This window comes from Rhipicephalus microplus, chromosome 8, assembly GCF_043290135.1.
Source record: "Rhipicephalus microplus isolate Deutch F79 chromosome 8, USDA_Rmic, whole genome shotgun sequence".
NCBI classification, from domain to species: domain Eukaryota; kingdom Metazoa; phylum Arthropoda; class Arachnida; order Ixodida; family Ixodidae; genus Rhipicephalus; species Rhipicephalus microplus.
This window is the reverse complement of record NC_134707.1, coordinates 27986248-28013681: the sequence shown is the minus strand read 5'-3', so window position 1 is coordinate 28013681 and position 27434 is coordinate 27986248. Positions and strand designations below refer to the sequence as shown.

Below are 27434 nucleotides of genomic sequence, written 5' to 3'. Positions count from 1 at the left end.
TACTAAGTACATTGGTCGAGTACATCTTTTCATTTCTATATTCCTTAGTATTAGCAACTTGGATGACATGATGGCTGACTCTATCAAGCTAATAATAGTGCAAAACATAAGTAGTACAATCACTATGAGTGCTTTATTCGGGTTGGCACACTAAAGGCGATCCGCGGGACAACGCACGACATCGATATTAGGAATCTCACAATTCACGAAAAGTTCCAACGTCGACTATATGTATCGCCGGGCTCTGGCGACGGCTGGCTAGGAACACCTGGGAGGCGATACCGAAGCACAAAATAACACATCTTTACTCATCCAAGCCTTAGCGACGATGATGATGGTAATAATAATCAAGCTATCTTCTTGTTGGTGATGTTACTTGATGTGTCAGCGGCTGGTCAGAGCGAGCTGCTAGCATCCCATCGTTCATCGTTCTCTTTTTATATGGCCGGCGTGCCTACAGCCGCTGCTCCCTCAATATCTGTCACCAGCCTACTAAAACCCTTTAGTCACGGTGGTCAACCCAGGTGACCACCAACTTCGTTCACATGACGCTCTGGATCAACCGAGTAGAGCAGTTTATTTCTAAATTTCTTAGCGTTACCTACTTATAAAACATACTCTCGTATACTATCAACCTTATAGGAACAGAAGATAGGTTTATATCTTTAAAAATATCTCGGGTCCACCATCTCGTGCGCCTTGATGACGAGAGCAGCCGGGAGAAAGTAAACGTAACATTTAACACATTGAAGCCCAAACGTATATATAGTAGTGTCAGCTTTACCAGATTGTCGAAAGCTTAAAAAAATGCACCATTGAAAATCCGACAACCTGGTCTCACGTTTTAAAGAGGAAAAATTGAAGACTATGGTTAGCTGGGCTGACAACTGTGCTGGAAAGATTTATACCATCTATAGTAAACATTCGAGCACTTCTATGAGGACGCGTTTTTTATTTCATAAGGATTCCTATATGACAGAAGGATCAACCATGTTTTTTTAATAAAACATTTCCTCCACTATGCATAAGGTCTCCGTATAGGTCTTTGATGTCAAACAGATTCAAGCAACGGCGAGGATATCATGTATGACAGCCCACTGCCAGACATAATGCGTTGGTTTGATTCATGCTCGAACCCCCATTTTTGATATTTTTACCACACAGCGGCATTTTTCGTTCATTGCAATGTCGCCAACAGTCTCGTTAACGTTGTCGCAATAAAAGGTCCATCGCACAACTCGCGAAATGCTTTGACGCAAAAAAGTTAGCGTTTCATCTTTTCGTACGCCTTGTCTGCTGGATGGCATATGAGCCTACTTTTTCACTCAAAGGCTATTAGGTCGGTTAGGATATCATTTTGGCGTGTTTATTCTTATAGTTAGCCTTTTTAAATTTCAACGTTTAGCTCGAGTGATGTCGATCCATTTTCACAAGATTCGGCAACGTAATCAAGACAGACCATGGACGTGTCAATTGGGTGTTCCTAATAAAACTTATGCGGTCTCCATGTGTTCCAATAATTTCTAGCTGGTCTGGCTTTTTTCGTCCCGTGTAAGCATCAACGACGGGCAATCTGCGAAAATCATGGCACAAAGTAGAGCAGCGACAATTTAAACATAACGTAACCTCCGTGGATGAATACTTTACTCAACAGAGCAACGTTCACTACAAACTTGCAGCAGCGCACACACAAACAGAAAGAAACAAATTAAGTCCTAAAAAGCTCTGGATCACAAATTGTTTTATCACTTTAGGTGTCACTTCACATCTCTGTTGTTAAATTGTCATGAAGTGAGATTTTCGTACTGAAGTATGCTGCCTTTGACTCCGATGACACATCATTCTTCTAGACTCCTCCCACCCTCCTTGTTCTTTCTATCAGCCCGTGCACAACAGCTCACGAGTAGAATGCATCGTCGTCACTATAGTCACTGAGTGCCGAATGAATGAGCAGCCCACCGTCTCCAGCGCATGCCTCTTGGCCCGACAGTTTAAGCTCTGATCCGGACACCAGCTTGTACCCCGAGTCGCCTGCTTCCTGCGCCACCGCTGAAGCATCATCGCTGCATCGGCCACACATCCGGTACGCACCCCAGGCTACGAATCCCAGGGCACTTATGTAGAGCAGCAAAGCCATCATGTGCCATGTGAACACGCTGGCCGCGAGCATCATGTCCATGTGGCTGTGGACGTCCCAGGCCGGATGTGTCGGGAGAGGGCTGTACAGGATAAAACCGACCTGCCAGAACCACGTCGCCTGCAAGAGGCAAAAGTAAGCCCGACCTAGGGACGCGAAAACACTCCGCGGTCTGCACATCTCGGCGATGATACAGGCCGCCTCGGCCGCCACGGTGTAGACCAGAAGCGTGTGGACAAGTACGTCTAGGTGGGGCCTACCGTGCAGGTGGAAGTGGAACAGAAGGCCCTCTACAGTGACGGCAAGCAGGAGTGTGACGTAGTCCGTGTGAGGCGGGAATGGAAAGCCGCAGTTTGTCATGACGTCCACGAGTCCGCTGAGCAGGTAAAAAAGGTACATGGAGACGTGCTGGGCGTTGCCCATCTCCGTGAAGTGACCGTGCTTGATTGCCGTCACCACCTCGCCCGTGATGCCGATAGAACAGGTAACGATTTTGGCGATGCCTTCGAAGCAGATACGCCGGGTAGCGCATGGCATTTCGTACCAGGCTCGGCACGTGTACCGCCGCTTGTGTTCCCGGCTGCGGACGTAGTTGCGCCAGGCGCCATAGGCCCACCACGTTCCCAGGATGAAGAGAAAAGTGCCGGGCAGTGCGTGTCCCGCGAAGGTCCCCATAGTCCTGGCTGTCGGCAACTCTGCTACTTCTCACTTCTCCTGCAATGAGCAATGTAATGAGAAGTGTGACCACTACGTTATGGCCAGAAGCAGATCGTAATCTGTGTTGATAAGACACAGACAAGGTTTGAGGTGAAGGAGGAGCACCGTGCCCTCAAATCGTAATGGAGGTGTTTTCCACGTGCCATGACGATCAATATATACACATATACAAATATAAACAAACAAACATGCAAACAATCCTAGAGACATACAAGGTAACAGCATATACAAGTGAGAGTTCTAGCAGATGCCTGAAGTCCGGAATATTCCACTACAATCCATTGAACAAAAGAAGTGTACGTTTAAGGCATCGTCTTATCTTTGGTAGACACAATAATAATGAGATCTAAAACACACTCATGCCAAGGAATGCATAGGAGATGTTATTAGAAGTGAACAGGGGGGGGGGGGGGGGGGGTAGACACTGCAGTAGCTCATCTGGTAAAGGTACCGTAGTGTTATTCCACGGTTGCAGGTTTAGTCCTTAACCACGGCAAGGTATTTTAGCAGCTTGCTGTGTATGCTAGAGCCTTTTGCATCCATTCCACCGTAGTGGCCATGCTCCCTCTGGAGCAAATGACAGGTTCAGAATAGAACGCGATGCGCGCCTCTCTCTTCCCTGAGAGGGCATGCGGTGCAAGCGATGCTACGCTAGCAAAACGCGAGCTTCCACGCGGAACGCCACCGACGCTACCAGCGTCCATTTTCACACCCCATAGTTGGCCCCGTTCCAAGGCACGGGTTACTTGCAACTTCCGGTCGAATCCGCCAATTTTGGCTTAAAAGAGTAGAAGGAGGAGACGTTGCAACAAACATGCGTTATAATTATAATGATGATAATAATAAGTGTGTGGGTTTACCGCCCTGGAACCTTCACTGCCCGTGATATGGCACGTCTTTGTATGATGGTCGAGAGGATGTACGGGGGATTAACGGTTTACCAGACTGTACCTCCTGAGCAAACTTTTTTACCATCATTCGCTTCGTGGATAAGGCTTTTTATCCACTTTTCTTTCTTCACATTTACTGCACAAAACTCCATTGAAACGCTCATTTCGAATGACCAGAAATGATTCGAGTGGGATATGAGAGGCAAAGGATTATTGCGACTATGATTGGATGGACATTTACAGCACACACCACCGGTAACGAAAGTCGGCGATGGGTATTACAGTAACGTGATTATAAGTATGGGTGTGTAGGTAGGAAGAACCGTGTACGTGACCGTGCTAAACAATAAAAGTGAACGAAGATTGCTGGAAAACGCACTGAGGTAGTGCTCTTCAGCGCATGACTTAATGGTAGGAGTCTGGCAGCTTGGGCTAGTTGGTATGGCATGACGATAGTTATAGCGCGAGAACAAAACGACGACACAGAGACACTTTCGTGTCCTTGTCTCTGTGTCGTCGTTTTGTTCTCGCGCTATAACTATCGTTAATGGTAGGGCCATCTTCCCTTCCGATACGTTACTGTTGTGTTAATGATGGGTAGTCTTGGTTCTAGTCGTCTCGAACCGGCTGGTCGTCTCTTAACTCGCCTTGGCTCGCGTCTCGTTAAGCCTAAACGTCATCATACTTCCCGTCCCAACACACCGATTGCTAAGAGATGTACATGCCCGTGAGAACTTATATAAGAAAGAGAAGACTTACGGAGCCCCAGGATAAGCTCGCACTCAGTGCGACTTGAGTACAAGTTTCGAAAGCTGCCGATGTTCAATAAGGAGAGGCATGTCAGTCAACTTACGTAAGAGAAATACTGGCTGCGGCTCAGAACCGTTCGTTTGCTTGCTTCTTATTATGGCTCCTACCCACTATGGGAGATTGCCTAAGAAGCTTGCGGGTAATGTAGTTGGAAATATTAGTACGCAAACAATGAACGAAAAATCTAATTTTTAGAGACACTTCGTCACTCTAGCCATCCTGCAAAAGTAAATAAATAAATATTGGAGTCGTTCTAATAAAAATATTATTATACCTTGACACGCGATTACGAAATTTGTGTCTTCTGTAGTACCGAATAATTTATGCTGATCTAATGTATTTATCAGCTATAAGTATTTGGTACTTGCATTCATGAGACTGCTGCCTTGTGTCAGCAGCGAATTCGCAGCATACGTTCATGTTGTTAAAGCGTAATGCAACAGCTCTCACCGTAATATTATTTTTCAGTACCTTGTGAAATTCGTAAACACTAAATAAAATTTTTAAATACTTTTTTGACGTACGAAACGATGAAATCTGAATAATTGTGGTCGATATTTTCATATTCGTTCCCGCTAGCACTTTCTCCAGACCATAATAGTGGCGCAGGCATGGTGCCTCCAACTTTGTCTTCCTTTGTGATGTGATTGAATCCACGCGTATACACGCACAGCCGGCATGGCTAGCAAAGCTATGGACCCATTAATCAATCTCATCTCCGGAGAGTAGTCTAAGCAAATTTTTCTTTTTTACTTACCCTTAATCACACATAGCTTTACCAAGAAAGTGGAGTAGATAAAATAACAAATACATAGAATGACAAATGGCACAATCGAATAAAATAATAGAATATAAAGCCCTGTAGGGAGTAACCAATAGTGCTTTTTTTTTTGCAAATGTTCACCCTTGCGAATGAAATACTGCATGGGAAAACATCCACTGCTACTATCTAGGACAAATAAAAGTTTCCTCCTTCCGCACAGATAGTTTTCATATACATTTGCATATAACGTGGCTATCGGGTATGTTCGTTAGGAATAAAATGAGAAGAGATGCAATAATGTCAATTACATTGAGCTCATTAAATATGCATCCATAAAAAATCGCGAAGAGCGCTCATTAGACGTATTTGATTGTCAAGTCTTGGGGCAGTTTATTGTGCCAGTCAGAATAATAAACTTTGATCCAGTGCTTAAACGAAGTAGCGAAAGGGAAAACATCATGCAGACAAGGAACGCGAAAAGGGCAGCCGGTGTGGTATGAACAGGGTGTGGCCATGGTACAAGGGCTTTGCTGAAACTGTTTGCCCAATGTGAGACATGGCGAGACTGGCGTTTCCATTACACGTGGATGCATGTAAAGGCTCTTTAGCATCACGACGATATTTTAAATAAGTAATGTTTTATGTTTATTATATATACGTTGACGCTATAACTGATTGGAAAGCCAATAACTATTGTTTGCTGTGTTGTTATATTCTAAGGTTAGTAGACAAGAACGTTCAAATGGGCAATACGGTCTGCTGATGCAGCGTCTATAGTGTCCTGATGGCTCGACTTAGGGTCGTGGGTTCTATTCCAAGCACATGCCACATCGTTTCTATAGGCTTCCTCATTAGCCCTACAGTATACATGTCTGCATCAGAAATGTATACACTCAGTGGCATTTATTGTTTACAGAAACATAATTTTTCCTGTATACAGCAAAATTTGGGCTTAACTGTTAAGTAGTGCCCCGCCGCGGTGGGGTAGTTGCTAAGGTACTAGGCTGCTGACCCACAGGTCGCGGGATCGAATCCCGGCTATGGCGGCTGCATTTCCGATGGAAGCGGAAATTTCGTAGGCCCATGTGCTCAGATTTTGGTTCACATTAAAGAACCCAAGGTGGTCGAAATTTCTGGAGCCCTCCACTATGGCGTCTCTCATATTCATATGGTGGTTTTGGACGTTAAACCCCACATATCAATCAACTGTTAAGTAGAATGGGGGCGCCGAATATTAAAATGACTTTACTTTGAACTTCATGCTTACGGGCAAGGCATTTACAGCAATAGCTGCACTTCCTTCCATCTGGGCGACGCTGACCGTGCGCCCGCACAACATTTAGTTGAGTCGATGTGTGCTCTTCAATATGACAAGTCCACAAAGCCGTTTGCGACAGTTAAATGAATCGCGATTCGGAAAACTTGTAAAAGTGTAGTGTTTGTTTCGCTTCAATGTGGAAGTATAGCGCAGTGCACAATAAATGTTTGAATACAACGAAAAATAATGCAGTGAAGATTCACGTCGTAAAAGTGGGTATGAGCTACATATTTTGAGGTGAAAAGCAAACATATCCAGCCGACTAGCAAAGGTCAGGGAGTAAATTGTTTCACTCCATGCAAACAAGGGACGGTCTGGAAAGAAGGAAAGAAGCTAATGGATATAAGTGTCGCATGGGATGACAACAGCTGGAAACAAAGTGTGCGGACATTGATTGCCTCCTCTGAACGATGCTTCAGCGCTACAGTGTCTTAATTAAGTTTTGACCTCGACATACGGTGGATCTTCTGTGACATAAAGGCTGATCACTGTAGGCCAGCTGCACTTTGAGAAAGAAGTAGGTCACAGCATAGTCACAAACATACTCGTTATGAGCTGACAGTGTGTCACACTGTATCGAGGTTGGGGTTCGGTCAAGGCAGTGTTCGGTGTTTTGCCGGTCAGACCTTGACAGATATGGCATAGAGAGGGAGAAAGAGAGAGCTCTTTATTGAAGAGCCGAGACTTTAGCTGGCGTGTGTGTGTCGCTGACTTGCTACTCTGCGTGTGGAAGGGTATCGGGGACTGAAAGCCAAGAAGGGAGAGAGAAAAAATATTAGGAATTAAAATGAAAAGAAAAAAGTAAATATACAGACATCTTTCTGTCTCTTGGGCCGAGTCGTGTCTGACAGCATGACTTATTACGAGTTTTCAAGGCGCCCCTACAGTTTGTCTAGCTGACTGATATTGTCTAAATACGTGAATAAACGTTTCATCGCATGCCTCTGTTGCGTGAAGCTCGAGAAAGGACCCAGGACGCAATATAGCCTCATCAAATTTGTCATAGTATTCAGTGAATGAATGATGACGAGTGGGGTGGTGCTCTATGCAGGGAGATGCAACGTCGCACGGATGGACGGACGCATGGACGGATGCATGAACAGACGGATGCACGGAATCATGGGCAGACGGACGGACGGAAGCACGGACGGACTGATGGACGGACGGACACACGGAAGGACGCATGGACGGACAGACAGACAGACTGACAGACGGACTGATGACAGGCGCACTGATGGACGGAAGATTCGCCCCACTCATCCCCATTCAGTCCGTGAATATGCTGTGACACCGTTTTTATTGACCGTTTTATTTTATGCAGTGCAATGCAACTGGCTACTACAACGGCTACGATGACACGGGAAATACACCCACGGCGTAAGGAGCTTCACCCCTAAAAATCGCCTGAGGTGACCTCTAACACGCGGGGACATCGGCAATGGCGCTTTTAATGGACAACTCCACAGCTGGCATATACGGCGTCGAATATTACAAGCACATGCAATCTAGAATACAGTCTCCGCCTTGTGTAGAATCGCACAAAAGTGTACGCCTCAATACCTGACGAACTCTGAGAATACCAGATGTTCTTCGACTCCAGACGGTTTTTGATTAAATGACGTCACACGCTTCGATCAACGCTGCAGCTTGTTGTCGAGCGTAGAGCTTTCTTGACTATTTTTCGCCGCTATTTTCCATCATCTGTACATAATAGTAAAATCGCTACGTCCGCGACATTATTTCGTTGCGGCAACGTGTTGAACAAAACGCAAAATTTGACGTTTGGTCAATGCACGTAATTTTATTTTCACCACGCTAATTTTATTCTTGTTGATAATTTTTGGGGTTTTACAAACTAAACTTGCAATAAACTTATGAGAAACGCCGAAATGGAGTACGTTTCGACCACCTGTGTGCACCTTAACCTTCTTTAGCGTGCACCTTAACCTAGGCACACAGGCCTCGAGCATTGGAAGTGTGTGTGTTTGTTTACTTAGAGGATGAATCCAAAAGAGCTGGTTCACTGTAGTATCGAAAAGTCAGGTAGATAAACTAAAACATACTTACTGCTACGTTTCGACCGAAGGCCGGCCTTTATAAAGCTTAGCAGTTGGGTACCTTCGCGCAGTTCCAAACTCCATAAAGGCCAGACTCCGGTCAGAAGCTATAAATTAAAGTCGTCGTCGTCGTCGTCGTCATCATCATCATCATCATCATCATCACCAGCCTGACTACATTTAGTGCAGGACAAAGGCCTCCCTCATGTCCCGCCGGTCAACTCGGTATTGTGCTTGCTGCTGTCACTTTACACACCTGCAAACTTCCTAATCTTATCTGCCCACCTAACTTGATGTCTGCAGCCCCTAAACTGCTCGCCTTCTCTGGGAATCCAGTCAGTTACCCTTAATGACCAGAGGCTATCCTGCCAACGCACTACGTGCCCAGCCCATGTCTAGTTCTTCTTATTGATTTCAGCGATGATATCATTAACAAATTGTGTGAGAAGAATCAGCCACTCTGTTTACAGGGTGTCTTCTGATGGGGAGAATACAAAAATTTTGGAAGAATGCTAACATCAACTTAATCCATGAGAAAGAAGACCACAAGAACTTGAGGAATATCATGCTGATCATCTTGCTGTCTGTCGTATAGAAGCTATTTACAAAGGCAATTGCTAACAAAATTAAGACATTAGAATTCAATCAACCAAAGGAACAAGCAGGGTTTCGAACAGGCTACTTAACAATAGACCACATTCATACTATCGATGAGATGATAGAGAAAGGTTCAGAAAACAGCCAACCACTATACATAGCCTTCATAGATTACGAGAAGACATTTGATTCAATAGATGTATCGGCAGTTATGCAGATACTGCGGAATCCGGGTGTCGAGGAAGCATATATAAACATCCTCGAGGAAATCTACAGCGGATCAACTGCTACCATAGTGCTTCATAAAGAAAGCTACAAAATACCCATAAAGACGGGTGTGAGAGAATGGGATACGATCGCTCCAATTCTATTTACCACGTGCTTACAGGAGGTTTTCAGAGGCTTAAAATGGGGATAGGTAGGGATAAACGTTCATTGAGAGTACCTAGGTAACTATCCCTTTGCCGACGATGTTGCATTGCTGGAAACTCAATGGAGGAACTGAAATTCATGATTACTGAATTAGACAAGGAGAGCAGAAAGATAGGTCTTAAAATTATTCTGCAGAAAACGAAAGTGGTGTACCACAACCTCGGAAGAGAACACCGCTTCGATAATAGTCACTTCAAGTTGTAAAAGAGTACGTATACTTAGGACAAGTAGTAACTGCGGAGCCAAACCCCAAGATTAAAGCAGCTAGAAGAATAAGAATGAAGTGGAGCACATTCGGCAAGCATTCCGTAATCATAACAGGTAGATTGTCACTGTCCCTCAAGAGGAGGGTATATATAATAGCTGCATCTTGCCGTTACTTACCTACGTAGCAGATACCGGGAGGCTTACACAGAGAGTTCAGCTTAAACTGAAGTCGACGCAGCGAGCGATGGAAAAGAAAAGAATAGGTGTAGCCTTAAGAGACAATACGATAACAGAGTGGGCCAGAGAACAAACTGGGGTGAAGGATATCTTAGTTGAAATTAAGAACAAAAAAATTGACATGGGGCGGGCATGTAGCGCGTAACCACTGGTCTTTAAGAGTGACTGAGTGGATTTCAAAAAGAAGGCAAGCGGGTGAGGGGGACACAGAAGGTTAGGTGGACAGATGAGATTAGGAAGTTTGCGGGTTTAAAGTGGCAGCAGCAAGCACAGTACCAAGTTGACTGGTGAAACATGAGAGAGACCTTTGTCCTGGAAAGGGCGTAGTCAGGCTGATTATGATAATGAGTCTGATTCACTCTAGTCTTTTCTTGTCTCTTGAGGTTACACCTGCCATTTTTCTCTTAGCACAGCTTCAAGTAAGACACTACGCCTTGCACTTTGCATACCGTTTTCCTTTCGTCGCGATCGTACTATGACGTATCAATTTCAGTGTGGCGCAAGGGTTAAGGCGTGGCTCAACAACTCAACGCTTTTGACGTCGTCCTTACCTGAGAAACGTAGGCACCCTTACAACCAATCACGACTCAGCTCGCACTCTGGAGCATTTCTTCGGTTCCCGTAGTGCAGTGTGGTACACCTGGTCACAGGAACAGTGGGCAACGTTGACAGCGACCGGCGTAGGACATCGCTGACTCCTTGCTTTCGATTCGGTTCTGCGACGATCCAGCCGGCTCTGCTCATCACACAGCACGCATCAACACAGCTCAATAACAGCCTCGAGGCCAGTCTCTGTGTCCCGCCCCTTTCCCCCCGCCTCACCTACCTCCTCCATGTGTAGTGCCTGCGAGACGCTCCTGGAGCTCCCGATATCCGCACCTGTTGCAGCAAACCCCCAGGACGTATAGACAGATAGAAAAGAAAAAGTGGGCATGACACAATTGTACGCCGTTCGTGCAGCTGCGCGTGTAAAGAGAAAACCGCCCGTCTGCGGTTTGAGCGAGCGAAACACACAGACGCGCAGGAAGTAGTCCACTTGCACCGGTGCAATGTACGTTACACTCGCCAGGTCTTGTGACATGCAGCGTATCCTATGTACATGATACGGGATACCTTTACTGGTGTGTTCGAGCATGCTTACGATCAGTTTGTTTGTATATATATACCCTTCGGACGGGCATGACGCTGGTGCTTTCCGGTCTATTTCGAACGCGCGTAAGCCTCTCCTCTTTAAAGACACTTCAGAAACTGCAGTACTTTGAGGCTGACTGCAAATGCCTACAGAGGAAACTACGTCGCCTATCGTATATGAAGCAGGCTCTTAGGCTAAAAAAAAATTGAAAATGCAGTGCTGCAATGAACATAAAAGAAACGAGAAGAATATCGGACATCTTTAAATAATACTTCAGTTGTGAAGCGCCTGCCCAATCTTATTCTCGTTTCTCTTTTTTTTTTACTCCTTCTTCAGCCATTTTTCCATCTCTTTGAACCCAGACCAACTCGTCCGCCTATCTGTTAATCTGCGGCGTCTCGGGCTTCTGTGACTTACTTGGTGCGATGACTTGCTCATGTGTAAGCTAAAAAAAAGCAACAACTTGAAGAATGATGTCCCTATGACATTTTCAATTTAACTGAAGGAAGGCGACACTACCGACGGCTGTGGCCAAATGCGCTGTACAACAGACGTATGTGACATATGCGTATGTGAAGTACTTTCAAGTGTCTGTTTTTGAGAGCATTCAGATTGTTTCCGAGGAAATGCTATAGCGTTGCGTGACAATTCAGATGCATTCACCTATCACTCGTTTGAAAGAACGGGTGTAGACAAGGCCATGGTACAGATTTATGGGATAGCAAAAAAGTTGGTATTCATGCCGGCTGTCTGCCTGTGTAAGTGAGACATGTAGTGGACGACCGCTTCTGTAGACAAAGTCTATTACAATCAACCCTATCGGTATGACCATCTAAGACTAAGCATAAAGACCTATCACTTAAGTGACAATGCTGTTTGCAGCGAGCCAATCTTGTCCTCATTACTGGTAGACAACAATCACCATGAGCATAGGGCCCGGAAGCTGCGAGTCATGTATTGTCGTCCTGCCTGCTCTTACCGCATGTACCTCACCAGTATTCACTGGTCCTTAGCAGCAACGCGACCACACACAGAGAGTCCCTCGGCTGCCTATGACAAGGGTTGATATCTGGGGTCAAACGTTCAGCGGTACAGATGCTTTAAACGCGGTAACAATATTAAAAACACTAAAAGTGCAAGGGTAAGGATACAAGGGTTAAGGTGGTACAAGGGCGCAAGGGTAATGTGTACAAGGGTAAGGGTACAAGGTTAAACGCGATCTCTAGGACCGACAACAAAGCAATGCCAAGTTGTATCCTTCAACCATGCACGATTGTGAATTATCCGGAGGGCTAAACAATCGCAGGAAGTGTTCTTACGCTCTCGATGTATCCCCGGTATATGCTTCAGCATCCGCGTGGTTTGGCGCAACACGTTTGGAAGGTTACGCTGCAACCGTAATGTTCTCCGGCACCCGAACTTTCGAAACACTTCGCCACAATGTCAATGACGCACCTGCGTCGCCACACTTCCTTCGCCGACGCGTTCGATAAGCCCGCACGCGAACAGTGTTGAACCGCGACTGAGGTGCGGCTGATGTATGCACGCGCCGCACTAAGTGGGTCACACAGCACGCACACGACAGACCCACGGCCCATTCGAAGGGCCCTGACCCGAAGCTCCGGAGCGTGCTTGTTTCGAGCATGCGTGCATTATACAGGCACTCAGACGAAATGTGGTGCGCCTGTACGGTGCGCAATCGTTACTCGGACACAACGAAGTAAGCAGGTCGTGATATGGATCGTGTGTTGGCGGGGCTCATTCATATTTTACATTATCAGGTTTGTCAACCGAAAAGAAAAAAAGCTCAGAACAAAGCACTGCAAAAGGAGAGAAGAACCTACTATTTTGCGTTAGAAAGATCTATTACTCATTGCGCACGACAGCAGTTACATCTCGCCAACCCATGCGTTGTTTTCTTGTTTCCCAAACAAGCCATAAATAACTGCTACTACGGCTTCACGTATAAATCAGCCAGCCGATAAAGCAATCCCGATTTCCTTCATATGGCTGAAGCTGCATTCAATCGACTGACTGAATAATTATTTGTTTTGTCGAGTAAAGAAAATATAATAAAAAACTTGCACTGTGGCTTTTAAAAAGAGAAAAGCTTTAGGTACGTCACAAGTTCATCGCGACGAACAAAATTAGCGGGATAAATAAACACTGGTAAAGACCAAGACGAAAAAAGTCCTATGTTGTAAGCACTTGTTTTATCTTAACTTATGCACTGGTTTGGGCTAGTTGGTAACAGTTCATGGTAACGCTAGGATAAGCTGTGAACAGACACAAGTGCATTCTCAGTGCATTATTTCTTATGTTTATTAGATCTACAAGCCCCATTACCAGGAAACTGTCACTGGAACCACCTATTAATCAACTTGTGTATATTAGGTGCCAGTTACAGCCCGAAAAGACTTTTTGCCAGGAAGTATTACAGAATAGCTTGAAGAAGCGTAATAGAAAAATACAGACATGCAAATGTAAACAAGAATTTTATACAAATGCACAAAGTTTTACATTAGGTAATTACTGCAATTAAAAACGCATGCAACTTTAAAACGCAAACATCACGTAATAATTGTAGCAAAAATAAGCCCAAGAAAAGTTTTAAAACGTGTTATACACACCCGACAGTATTATTCCTGTTTCTCTACTTGCGACTTCTATCGTTATCTGTTAGCCAACATTGTATCTGCAGAACAACCTTTGTATTGTATTTGCAAACTTACCACTCTCCTCTGCAATGCCTCTGGCCGTGAGAGTAATTTCAATAATTAGATAAAAATAAATAGATGTTTCACCAATAAACACATGGGTATTCAATATTTCTAGAAAGAGTAAAAGGCAAGGGTGCCTTGATTTAGTAATATAAATTTAAAGCTAGGCTATGTTTAAAAAATTGACATTTCCCATTTAAACTCCGAAATTTCTCCAAGCAGGTGACAACCTCCTTGTCATTTGTGTTTTCTTCTTTTGTGAGAAATCTACACACCTTCAAGCACTCATGACTTGCAACAGAGCAACAGAGTATCCCAAGTTATTCCCTTCCTTTCATGTGTGACCTAGAACTATATTGAGTGGCCGTAGCGTTGCATATAATCCAGTAGATCCTCCGTGAGCGGTCACAACGTGGTTTATTTCGATGTTTCGGCCTAGAGTCTGGCCTTCATCAGGATTCTGATGAAGGCCAGACCAGTTGTAGTAGTCATACTCGTGTCGTTCCTTAAACACTGGAGCGGGCCTGGTTAAAAGCACGGTGGTTCGTATTCCCTGCTCTGTGGCTCTGTGAAGGCATTGATTACCACGTGGTCGGCAATAACTTTAATCCAAACAATGTACTTGTCACAGCAAAGGTGCATCACACCTAAATCAGCCAGTGTTTCATCTTCATGAGTGAAAAAATTTCCACAATGGCCCTCAAGAAAGAAAAAATACTGAAATTTGTGAGTCATATAAATCTTTGAAGGTGTGTATCCGTAGAAGGTGCTGAGCACATGAGGCGAAGGTTTCACCGAATGGAGGACAAAGGTACGAACAAAGTTATCGTCTTTACCGGTGGTTACAGTGACGAAATGTACGGCACTCACGTACTTTTATTGTCACGATCAGGGACCATGAGTTGTTTTCATCGGTGGGCCATTATAATTGGTCATTGTGATGATTGCGATAGCCTTGTCGTGGCACAGACTGATCTGATCGGCCACAAACTTGGACACGTTCAAAGAATATGTAATGCGTGGTTTTCAGTGACATGCTCAGTGTATAGTGGAACGTACCCAGGAAGGCGTCTAGAAGGAAGTTCAAGAAGTTGACGTTTGGATGTGAGTGGATTGCGATTGACTTGGAAAGGGTATCATGCGTGATCCCCCACTGAAGGTGTGGGAGGTAGCGACTAGCTCATGTATGCACTCATCCAGACGAGGGTCGTGAATTGGGCCACGCAGGTCACCGTCAAACCTTGGTGGATTATCATCTAACGCGGCTTCATCCGTAGCTTCTCTCCGACGAAATGAAGCTTTGCCATCTGTTAGAAAGGTTCAAATCTACGCACGTCCAGCTTTTAGTGGTTGGATTTGCGTTAATGGAATGGCAGATACGATTTTTTTTTCACGTGCCAGAAAAATATACGCAGCCCTAGCCATATGCACTTTCGCTGTTACGAAGGAGTCAAGAGTGAAAAAGTTCTGGTTGAGAGACCTGTTAATCGAAAACTTCAGCTATCCCGCTCTAATAGCTGGCGTTACTTAGTGTGACGTAAGTTTTTTGCGGGGAAACACTCTACCTCGTCTCCCACTCCTCATTTGCGTAGTACGACACAGGAGCCGTATTTAACAGTAAAAACTGTCGACGCCAATTTTTACTTGTGCGAGTTTTCGTGACAATATATTACCTGGTACGTACGAGCCTGTGCAGGCCACAGTGGTTTGCCCTCTGCGAACATTGTTAAGATGGGTGGTCGGAAACTTAGTACTTCGAAGAGTGCAACACACCAGGTCATAATGCCATAAAACGTTAAAAAAGGGAAGTTATCTCCAAGTGGTGTTCCTGAACACGTGGTCTGCGAACCTCTCGCTGGCGGCCCGCGGCCCACGGATGGCTGTCTTCATCCCAAGTCTTTTTAACGCGATAGCATCAGAGAGCTCATTTCGTGGATATTCTGGCGTCGGCGTCCTTGGTTGTGAGAGAAAAATTATCAACTTATGCATGGCGTAAAGATCGAGAACAATGCAAGTAAAATGAAAGATAAAGAAAGTCTTGGTCAGGGTGGAGACCGAACCAGACTCGTTTGGGTCCGAGTGTGGAGCGTCCTTGGGTTGTTTGCGTGGCAAGCGGCTGTTCTACACATGGCGACGCTTTGCTTGTGAATACAGTGAGAAGAACTTCCTCTGCGTAGAAATGCAGTGAAAGTAGCTTTAATGCTTTGCAAACATACGCATCCTGAATACATGCTTCAGAATGCAACAAAAATATTGCAGTATAATGCGTGGTACAAGCACCCATTGAAATCTGGCGTTAGAACGTGTGATATTCATATTGAGTTCGGGGTTTAAAGCCGGTAACCCACCAAATAAGGGACACACGCTACTGTGCCTGTTTCATGAGGGCCACGTAGTGGGTGCATAGCAAGTTCGAAAAGGTTTTATACACTAAGTTTCCGAAGTAGGGACTAGGAACAGGACATCACCATCGCATTCAACTCAAGGCAAAGCTTTATGGTCACCTATTTTTTTTTTCATAATCATATCAATGAGCTAAAAAGACATGACTGGTCAAAAGTTTTCTTTTCGTGATCACCCGATATGGCTACTATGGGATAAAACTTAACCGCGAATCAAACTATATTTCAAGATGGGTGCTCAGATTTTAGTTAATTTGGCGATTGGTATCAAAGTGTTGAAGTCCTTGCACTACGTCTTCAGAAATCACTCTTATATGAGATATGGGTATCGTTTGCTTCGAAATGGTCACGTTTTATGGCAATGCGTGCATCTAAACCGGCCTTGGCTACCTTCTACTGTATACCTGCCTTTGCGGGGACCAATAGCCTAACTATACCGCCCGCGGGCTAAGCTGAGTTTGAAATCCCTCTACTAAGAATAAACATCTAAGAATGCCACCAAGGATGGCACATCTCAATTACTCTCTCACGCTGTGTTTCCAGAATAGGGCTGATGCGATGGCATTGACTTTGCCTGGTAATTACTTACTAGGCAGATCCTCCAGCAAGCAACAACGTATATGGCCTGTCATTTAGTGCAGAAACGCACTCCCCAACGTCCTTTACTATACAGCCATATTTTACCCGTAATCCAAGCACTATATGATGTAAAGCGTGTGCTGCGCCATGCACCGAGCTCGACAACACATGTGAACCAGTTACGCTGCTAGCTACTTACACAATAAAACACGGGCCCTAAATTTGCAATAACCACAGTTGAGAAGTGGGAGGTCATGCCGTCCAGCGCGTACTCTGAGGACCAGCTGTTGGTCGTTCTGCTGTCCAAGAACGGCATTTAGGGTCGGCATCTGGCCACCGCCTGAGGAAGGGGAATTACAGGGCTGCTCGTATGTCAGTCCCCAGACTACCTTCACCTCACCAAGGACAGTTTATTAAAGTTTGTTTCTCTATACAGCAATAATAAAGCTCATCACCAGTAACCGCGTCACCAACAAGTACTCTGGGGATCACCTTTCCATCACTTCATATGCCACGCTTTAAGAGTGGTTCACGGCGGTCACCGACTTCGTCTGCATCCACGGAGACGGCTGCGCAGGATCTGCCGCACATTCGGCTCACCATCCAAGCCGCAACACCTAACACGCCAACGTAGACCAGCAGAGCCATCATGTGCCACGCGAATAGGCTGGCAACTAGCATCGCCTCCATGTGGCTGTTAACGTCCCAGGGCTTGTAACTGGGCAGCGGGCTGAAGAGAATGAAGGCGAGCTGCCATAGCCACGTCCCATGCAGAAGGCAAAAGTAAGCACGACCCAGGGACGCCAGAATGCTTCGGGGATGACACATCTCGGCTATGAGACAGGCAATCATTGCAACCACAATGTACACCAAGAGCCTGTGGGTCTGAGTGTTGAGTAGTGTCTTGCCATGCAGGTGCAAGTGGAGCATGAGGCCTTCGGAGGTGATGGCGAGCACCAGCACCACGTAGTCAGTGTTTGCTGGAAACGGGAACCCGGCGTTGTAAATGACGTCCACCACGCCGTTGAGTAGGAAGAACGCGTACATGGAATGGTGCTGGACGCTCTCTTCGTCCAGGGATTGGTCGGGCCTGAAGATACGGCCAAAATCTCCGACAATGCACGCTGAAGCACCGATGATCTTGACGAGGCCTTCGATGCTGAGTTTTCTGTTCATACCAGGCACTGCGTACGAACAGCGGCATAGGTAGCACTGCTTGTTCTTCCTGCAGCGAATGTAGCTGAGCCACACAGCGAAGGTCCACCACGTTCCGAAAAGGAAGAAGAAAGTTCCAGACAGTGTGTGGCCCCCGAATTTGTTCATGGTATGTTATGGTCCAGCAAAGGTTGGCAACTTCGGCGGCGACGTGGGCTCCTCACTTGTACTGCAAATGAACGGGAGAACGAAATGCATGAGCATAGTGTATCAGTAATTTCTGGTCAGCGATTCCGACAGAATGATAAACCATTTAAGGAAACCAGCGAACAGTACAACCAGGTCAGGCAAAGGAAGTGGAACAATGCATCACACAGTGAATATTTATAAATGAGGTGGTGTCGAGGTGCAAGGTAGCATGACGTTACCTAGCGCTATGATTTCACAAGAAAGACGCGAACACGAGATACGGATAGATGCGTGCATGTGTATATACGTATTTTTAATGCTTGTTGGCGATAAGTATTCAAACTTTGTTCGATAGTATAGTGATGTTTATAGCGAAACATCTGCTTGCACCGTGTGGGATCCGCACCAACCACAATATTGCAGCACTTCAGGGTTCAGCGTAAAGCAGTCAGATTTATTTTTTCTAAACTGCGTAAAGCCGAATCACCAACAGCAATTATGTGTATTAATGAAATACAGACTTCAGAATTACCACGAAAAATACTCAGGCTTAAGTATCTTTTTCTCCTGAAAAATAACAAGTTGTCGTTTCATCCCGGTTCATATACACCCGTCAACAAGACAAACCAGGCACCATCACTTTGAACCAATAACTCCTTATTAAACATGAACAAACACCTTCAAATTTTCTTTTTCTCTCGCACTGTTAACGAATGGAAAGCACTGCCATCATCATTGCTAAAATCATTTGAGTTGATTGACAAATTTACAGTTAAGTTGATTGACACAACTTTGAATTGAGTTGTAAATGTTTTTCATTTTCCTTACCCTATATACTGTATTTTGTTTTGTAATTCGTTCCACTCTTGCCAGGGCCCTGTGGTCCTGCAGTATGTTGTAAATAAAATAAATAAATAAATAACAACATAAACCCCCCCGCTTGATGATGGCAGCTAATAAACAACACATGATTTACATTCAACATATTGGTCCTTTTTCTTCTCCGGGGAAAACGAGCATCTTTTGGCCAGTAGGGTTGTTCTTTTTTCTTTTTACTTTGGTGTTTATACAGCTGTCGCTTTTCACCATGATTAAAACTTTATTGTATCATGTTTGCTCTGCTGCGTAGACGCCATGATATGCCACGCGACTATAGCTCCTCTGTTTGATGTATGTGTGCATTTCTTCTAATAAATTTTGGTTGCGAGCTCAGCGCCTTGTCTTTTCTACAGCGTCTCTTCGCTCAGTGCCTCAGCGTCTCTTCTACAGGCATTTTCTATATTTTTCGCGCTGTTTTTACATCCTAAGCAAACATCAACATAACCTTGTTGCCTTCCCATTTCGCATTCACGTGCAGCGCTAGGACCTAGATGTTCTACGGTATCGCGTAAATAAATAAGGGCGACATTTGAAGCATGCGTTTTCAGCTCAATAATGTTTGTTCTGCACCCAAAAAAAGCCTCAATATTGATACCTGATCAGAAAACAGTATCCCGGTCGTAGTAGATCAAACCAGACATACAACTTCTACTATGTTAACAGCTCTCACGATCGTTAGGGTGTAAGAGCATCATAGCTTTGTAAAAGATTTAGTCGAAAATTTTGATACCTGTGCGAGTTAGTTGTGTTTTTTTTTAACTTCTTCAACACTGCACAACTAAGCATTTTTCGTAATTGCAGTGTTTTCAGATGTTCTACACTCAGTGTGTTTTTTTCACGTGCATTCTATGTGCAGGACAACACCAACTCGATATCCCTGCACAAAGTGCATACTGACAACATATCATCATCATAATCGTCAGCATCTAAATAATCAGCCCCATTGCGTCCAGGACATGGCAAGAGCCTCTCCCATAAATTGCAAATCAACCCACTCTTGTGCTTTCAGCAGCCACGGTGTACCCGCAGACATCAAAGTTTTCATTTTCCCCCTTAGCGTTCAGTCTCACCATCACGCGCTTGTATTCTCTGTGAATTCTGCCAGTTATTCCTAAAAGCTAGCAGTTATCTTGCCTTTGTGCTACGTTATTTTCAATGGTAATGTCTTCTTGGTTTGAACTGAGAGATCGTTAACGTCTGTTTGTTCCCTGACCCAATTGGCCTTTCCTTGTGCTTCACGGTTAGACCTATCATTCTTTCCATGCCTCGCTGCGACGATGTGTATAGATAACGGCGAAGAAATCTCACGGAAGAGCAAATGTCGTCACGTTAACTGCCAGGCACATCGATTCAACCAAACGCCCATCCGGGAAGGCAACCGAACAGCACTGATGTATGTGGTGTAGTGAATTAGGAACAAGGTATGTGGAGATTGAAAACATTTTTTTCTAAAACTGCAGCTGTGTAACGGCTTTTGTTTTACCTAGACACAAATTGTTTTGTCAATGATTGACAGGTGGAGGACTGCAGGTCATGGGCAGAAAAACTAGGTCGTGGAGTTGTCATAAATATTTTCGTGGCTGGCGGACAAGGAACAAAGAAGTATCTTCAAGATAACAGAAAAACGCCTGTTTGTTTAATGAACTTGTGAATGCTTCATATGTCACCATCATGATGACCTGCGTGTTTATGTGTCCACACCAGGCTGAAGGCCACTCCCAGCCACCATCGAAGCAGACTGTCCTTTACTACACTCGAAGACAACTAGTCTTGGCAGTGGAACAATGGCTGGAGAGGCGGGTCACCCACACACGTTTTCACCTCTACGCAAGCTTAGTCTGACAGCTCGCAGCCGATTTAATTTCCATTTTTGGTTCTCCCTGTTCACAGCATTCGTCGGCAATTCATGCTGGCGGCGCTTCACCACAGCACTGACAGACGTTGCAGATAACTTGCTGGACTCTTTGTGGTCACTTTCGGTCACATCTCGAGGATACCTTTCTGGGAGAGCGAAGGCGTCAGTTAACGGTCGCACATGGTCCCGCCGGCATCGGGGACGCTATATTTACTGCGGCAACAGGCATTCCGAAACCCTAATGCTGTTGCAGAAATGAAAAAAGGCGAAAAAAAAATCACGCTTTATTAACGAAGTGAATGACGACGAGGGGCTGAAGCAGTGGGATGGTTAGGTGTTACCGTAGATCACCCGTAACATTGACCACTCACTCGCGTAAATGAGTTATAATGTGGTGTAGAGTTTTATACAATGTTCATTGGTCATAAATAGTGTGTTGTGTTGAGTTGTACTTTTCGTTTTGGTTTCATTATCACAGCTTTGCGGTATTGAATCTAGACTAAAGTTGGCGAAGACCATCGAGGTGTGTGTATCTTCCCCTGGTGGTTGTTAGTTCTTTTGAGTCATGTGAAATGCATTGTTGCACATATCAATACCTCGTATTTTACACAAGCCAGTCGTTGTCCGTGATCATCATCGTCATAATCTTCATCGTCATCACGTCATCGTCATGGCGTGTTGTGGGTGCCTTGCATGTTCTCGGCTATGGCGAACGCCAATTCCACCAACGGACAAGCCTCCACCTTAAGAAGCTTCACCCATGTATTTTATTAAGCGCACGTCATGTTTTTCCACCAGTAGTACCCCATGCTTGTTTCATTTTTATGATGAAGAAACCCTCGTTTAGTTGAGCTGGGTAACTCTGAGAATTTGAAACTGGAAACCGGCGCTACATCCTGGCACGCACCCAGACAAGTGCTTCCGCTCTGTAGCTCCCAGAGTGCTGTCTGGAAAAGTTATCCTCGAGTTCAGCACGACAGTCGGCTAGCACGACACAACACCTCTGTTGTTTCCTCTCATCTGTCGCTGTTTGTTTAGCGTTGTGTGGCCATCGCAGTAGATGAGTGGCCATGGCGGTCGCATTCAAAGATGGAGGTGAGATGGTTTAGATTCGTCTTCTGTTTGATGTCAGCCCACGTTAAAGAACAGCAGATGGTCAAAATTTCCAGGGCCTTCTACTGCAGTAGATCTCATAGTGAATGGAAGTCTTGGGACGCAAAACTTTATGTAATCAATCGCAAACTAGCCCGAGCGGCCATTCTATCTAATTGATATCTTTTAATTCGCCCACTTTGTAACATGCGCTAACCCTCTGGTGTCATGGGAAGCGCTTGCATCTTCTCTTCTCCATTATTCCACTCTAACTCATCATATAAAGCTCTCAATTCTAATGAAGAAAAAAGTTAAAAGACTTGTTTTTCTTTGGTAGATACATTATGAATAACTAATACACAATACGGCCAAGGAATAGTGTGAGATGTTATAGAGGTAGTTTTAATTTAAATATGAAAGAAGAAAAGTCGATGAAACATTACCTTGCCGCCAGGAGGAACCGAATGTGCGACCATCGAATAACGCGCCTGATGCTCTACCATTGAGATACCACCTTCTCACTACAGACCTACGTCACACAAGCGTACTGTGTAAGTGCAAATTTAGATAACGGCGAGCATGTGACTGACAGATACTACGCGCAATTTGATGCTGTCCTGTCGACAATGCCGGGGCTTCGAACGCATCGATCATACGGTAGATTTCTCCCCTCTTGTTGCCATCTCACCTGCCCTCCGCAAATGTGCCACATTTCAGAAGCAGATCGTGTGTTCCCGCTGTCATTGCTCAGCCCCCCCCCCCCCAATTTCTCACTGCACTATTCTTGGACTCTCGTTCTCTGAATGAAATTTGCCGTCATATTTCTGCTTCGACGTAATCCTCGTGTTACTGAAATATACAGCCTTTTATGGAGCTGTCGTGCACCACCGCGTCTTTTCTTACATTGCCTTAAAAAAATTGTGCAGAAATTCGCTTCCTGGACGCACTTTCCTCAGTGCTGCCTGCAAACCGAAAGGATCTCGGACCTACAACACACCAAAAAAGGGTCATTGCCAACAAGTTCGTGCACTGGAACAGAATTCAAGGAAATAACAATAATAGGTCGCTAGTTTAAGCACATCTCCCCTACACTACTCGAGAAACAATAGATAATGACACTTATAAGATAGATAATGACTTATAAGAGAGAAAAGGTAATGAACTTAGACTAATAAATATTACTATGAAAGCTACAGGGTAATTGATTTCCCCGCAGTAGGGTATGGACGAGAAAGTCAGTGTAAAAAAATTCATTTTGATATTTCCTGGTGAAATCTCCGACGTCATAGATTTAAAAAATAAGTTTGTTTTTTGTGTGTGTGCGTGTCCTTTATTTTCATCTGGCTGCGTTGGTACGATGAAATTTCCTGAAATTTCTTATGTTAGGTTCCTGGCTTTCTCTCAGAAGACGTTGAAGCCTACTTAATTTTTACCGATTAGGAGCTACGTAGGCCTTGGCAGACGCCGTCAAAATCTTCGGCGTCACGGCGACGGCAACGGGGAGTTTAAGGTGGCGCCATCACAGGCATTTGCTTTTTTTTAAAGCTTTCTCGCTTATACCGTGCGTCTTTTCACAGCAAACGGAATCTTTTTCAGCGTCGAAAAAAAAAAGTTATTTATATTACGAAAAAAAAACTTATTTTTTATATTTTAGTCCTTTCAAAGCAGTTTTCTGAGTGAATTAGAGTAAAGAACACCGACGCATTTTCTGCACTCAAGCAAAAAAAAAAAAAACTCCAGGCAAGGAAATAAAAAAAAAACCTAGAGGAACGGCTCTTTTCGATGCGCATCTTTTATTTTTCGTGGAAACATCAACACAGTTGAGTGCCTGCAACCCACGACGATGTTCATGGTGATTATGAGGTTCAACTGCTGGCCTGAAGGCTACAGGATCAAACCCCGGCCGTAGCGGCGTCGGTATTTTCTATATGGCGACAATGTTCGAGGGCCGTGTACATAGATTTAGGTGCACATTAACGAAGCCCACGTAGCCGGAATTTTCGAAGCCTCCCACTAATGTGTAACGATCATGGGGCGGATATATATATATATATATATATATATATATATATATATATATATATATATATATATATATATATATATATATATATATATATATATTCACGCACACATATGAACACATGCACGAACCTACATAAGGGTTGGTTGACTTCCACCATCCGAAGAAATAAATTTCTCACTACGATGCACATAAAAAGCAGCGTCAATAACGAGAGACAAGAGAAAGAAGGAGACAGACAGCGGCAGTGCCACTGTCTGTCTCCTTTTTTGTCTTGCCCCTCGTTATTGGCGCTGTTTTTTATGTGAATCATGTCGTAACAACTCGCTCAAGCAACCACGTTAGCTTCTCACTACGACCCTCTTACTCACCTTCAGAGAACACGTCGGCTCTGTGCGATGTGGTTGACGCAGAAATTGAGCGTAAAAACCGCCTTTGATACGTCTAAAGCCACCTGCCCAGTTGAAACCACTATTCTCCAGAATAATCACGGATACCACCACTTAAACAAACAAGCAGCCGTTTAGTAGCGTCGTGCATACGTTGGTAGGCTGCTGTACCTAATGATACCTCCACAAAATAGTCCAAACCAACACGTTTTCTACTGAGATGCCCTCTAGCGAGTTGAAAGCTTGTCATCTCGTTTATGCCTTGACCTATGCATCAGTCGACGCCCTAGCGCAAAAGCGACATTTCGAATCGCGCCTTTATCAGACGAGAACTTCAAGTAGCGCACTATTGTTACTGAAATCACAAAGCCAATTACTTTAGCATACGGCTACATTAACACCATCACCATGACGTCCACTTATTAATTGCTATCAATGTTTTGACCCGAAGTGTTGTGTAAGTGCACATTTTATGACGGCGCCTGTTTGCCCGTGCTTTCGAGTCGGTGATTTTTTTTTAATTGATCACCTCTGCTCTTCAGATGTGAGCTGCCATGTCTTCAATTCAACAGAATATAGTTTGCTAGCATTTTAAAGGTGTTTACATCTGGAGAAATGTTGTTGAAAATGTCGTCAATGAATGGCTAGAGGCTGTTGCTGCAGACTGCCGTATTTGCCCGCCTATTACGACAACTGGCTAAACCCAGCTAGCACTGATTCGTATCGGCCGCTGATAGTTTACGTTTGCTATGAAATTACGTAAAAGGAACTACAGATGATAACAACATAGGTCAGCTTATAACTCGGATTTGGGTCAAGCCTTTTATTCACAGTAAGTGTGAGTCCTAGGGAGTGATAGCCTAATTAATGAGCTTGAGTCTGAGGGTGGCTGGCTAGTTGCCGAAGATTGTGGCGAGTTGGATACCGATTGAATTGAGCTTCGACCCAGAATATATTTCTTGAGCAAATCTTAGTGATCTCCGCTTTTCTTTCCTTTTTCTTTCTGAATGACCAGTGCTTTTAGACAATGCTAACGCATTATAATTGACAACATAGGGTGCAGACGTGTGGACCATGTCACCTTCACCAAATAAAGTCGTGAGCTGCGTTGAAATGTACGTGAGACCAATACGCCGAAACCATGGAAGCTTGCCAATCGGACATTTGCCACGGAGTGAAAGGTTACATTTCAGCTCCGCTACCGTGCATGTACGACGCTTTGCGAAATTCTGTGCGTGCTACGGGAAACTGCACTGACTAGAATTGACGTATGTGCTGCGTTCCGAGGTGAACGGTGCTCCGAGGCCGTATCTACCGAACCTGGCTGGCATATTTGCCGCAGTAGTAGGCTGCTAACGAGTATCGCCATCACTGCTGCATGGGGCCGAATGCTTACGTGGTGACGGTGTGCAAACCTATTCCACCGTCGCCATTATTTCGACTGCCAGAAACATTGAGATAATTCTTCAACAGAACACAAGCATTAAGTGGCGCTTGTATCGCAACCATGCTCCGACTCTAGCCGTGCGCCATTCATTGCACTCAGATGTCACGGGTTCGAGCAGCGCAATAGATATACGAAATATCGGAAAGAATACACACGCACGCTTTACGCAACACCGAAACTGCCAAGTTTCGTTGAACTATGCCATTCGGAATGTATGGTCGTAAGGAGAAGTTAGCAGATATGCATGGATTGTAGCCTAACTGCGCGTTTCGCCGCTATAATTATTTCGTCTCGCTGGTCAAGCTCGAGCGTGTTGACGGCATGCGGCGCTCCACATTAGATAGTCATAGTTTACCATTAGCATGATAGCGTCTTATAGTTTAGCGAGATAGCGTGCACGTGGTTTACGTGCTGCAGCTGGAATGGTGGCGCCAGCTGTCGCAGAGTTAGCAAGTAAAGAACAGTGAAAAAGAAAAGAAAACGAAAATGTCTGCCTCTGTCACCGCGAAAGGCAATGTTACAAGTTCATTTTAGTTGAAATGAAAGTAGATAAATATGAACCACACACAAAAAGCGAAAAAATTCATGTTGCCGATTTGTTTACACAGCTCTTCTTGTTAAGCCTGAAGGCGTTCGAAATGGGAAGCTATATCAAAAATTACGCTAGCTTATTCGCAATTTTCGCTCATCGAAGCTAACTGAAGGCAAGCGAAGCCATTTTAAACAGTCGTTTGCTGCGAACGAGGTGAACATTTCAACTGTCCGGCAAAATCACTACGAAGCGGGCGCCCGAAATTGCCGCCATGTTTATATACACTACGTACATCGCACTAACGAGGTAACGTTAAATCTGAAAAATATCGTGCGCACGGTGAGCGGTACGGGTCAGGTAAGTTACTGCGCATGCGCACTTAGATTTCCCCATCCTGGTAAGCCCGCTAAGCCTGCTGAACTCTGTCTTACACCCACAGTAATTGCGCGTCATGCAATGCACAAAAATAAGCTTTTATTTTTATTTCTATGAAGGATATGATAAATTCAATACAATCAAAGTGCTTTATGAGCGTGAAAGACCATTAACGTACCAGAGAACGAGAAGTACAATTCGCTCTTTGTTAGTCAGCAGCTGTTTGTTGACCATCGCTGTCACTTTCGGTGCGTTCTGGCCCTTCTACGTCCAGCGAAAAATTCTTGTCGTCAAGATGGTTTCTTTGAACATCACGGATGAAAGCAATCTGAGGAATCCCCTTCACCGAACGACTTGACAACACCAACAACAGTGCGTCCCCACGTTTATCTTGGCCCAGGGAACATTTCGCCATCCCGCCAACAAGCAAATTGCATGCATGTGCTGCCATCTGTCAACAAACGTGCAAAAACAAGCGGTGCAGCACTGCCCGATTCAAG

The 27434-nt window shown here is 44.7% G+C and overlaps 2 protein-coding genes across 6 annotated transcripts; both read right to left on the bottom strand.

Moving 5' to 3' along the window:
* Positions 1 to 1627: 1627 nt before the first annotated feature.
* Positions 1628 to 12830, bottom strand: LOC119164312 (transmembrane protein 45B-like). 4 transcript variants are annotated; one of them, XM_075871387.1, is made up of 4 exons: positions 12617 to 12830; positions 10992 to 11044; positions 10717 to 10901; positions 1628 to 2851 (listed from the first exon to the last, which is right to left on the bottom strand). In XM_075871387.1, exon 4 carries the CDS (start codon positions 2810 to 2812, stop codon positions 1898 to 1900), a length of 915 nt encoding a protein of 304 aa, XP_075727502.1. In that variant the 5' UTR covers positions 2813 to 2851; positions 10717 to 10901; positions 10992 to 11044; positions 12617 to 12830; the 3' UTR covers positions 1628 to 1897. The 4 variants fall into 4 exon arrangements, with proteins under 4 accessions (XP_075727502.1, XP_075727503.1, XP_075727504.1 ...); XM_075871388.1 differs by having other exon boundaries at positions 10992 to 12830; XM_075871389.1 differs by having other exon boundaries at positions 10717 to 10881; positions 10992 to 12830.
* Positions 12831 to 13594: 764 nt separating this feature from the next.
* LOC119164317 (transmembrane protein 45B-like) lies at positions 13595 to 24820 on the bottom strand. 2 transcript variants are annotated; one of them, XM_075871379.1, is made up of 3 exons: positions 24563 to 24820; positions 17491 to 18382; positions 13595 to 16186 (listed from the first exon to the last, which is right to left on the bottom strand). In XM_075871379.1, the coding sequence occupies exon 2, from the start codon at positions 18319 to 18321 to the stop codon at positions 17503 to 17505; it is 819 nt and encodes a 272-aa protein (XP_075727494.1). In that variant the 5' UTR covers positions 18322 to 18382; positions 24563 to 24820; the 3' UTR covers positions 13595 to 16186; positions 17491 to 17502. The 2 variants fall into 2 exon arrangements, with proteins under 2 accessions (XP_075727494.1, XP_075727493.1); XM_075871378.1 differs by lacking the exon at positions 13595 to 16186 and adding an exon at positions 19171 to 19227 and having other exon boundaries at positions 16198 to 18382.
* Between the last annotated feature and the right edge of the window lie 2614 nt (positions 24821 to 27434).

Excerpts from the sequence above, each read along its gene's own strand:
- LOC119164317 (XM_075871379.1), bottom strand. The coding sequence starts at position 18,321 with ATGAACAAATTCGGGGGCCACACACTGTCTGGAACTTTCTTCTTCCTT.
- LOC119164312 (XM_075871388.1), bottom strand. The coding sequence starts at position 2,812 with ATGGGGACCTTCGCGGGACACGCACTGCCCGGCACTTTTCTCTTCATC.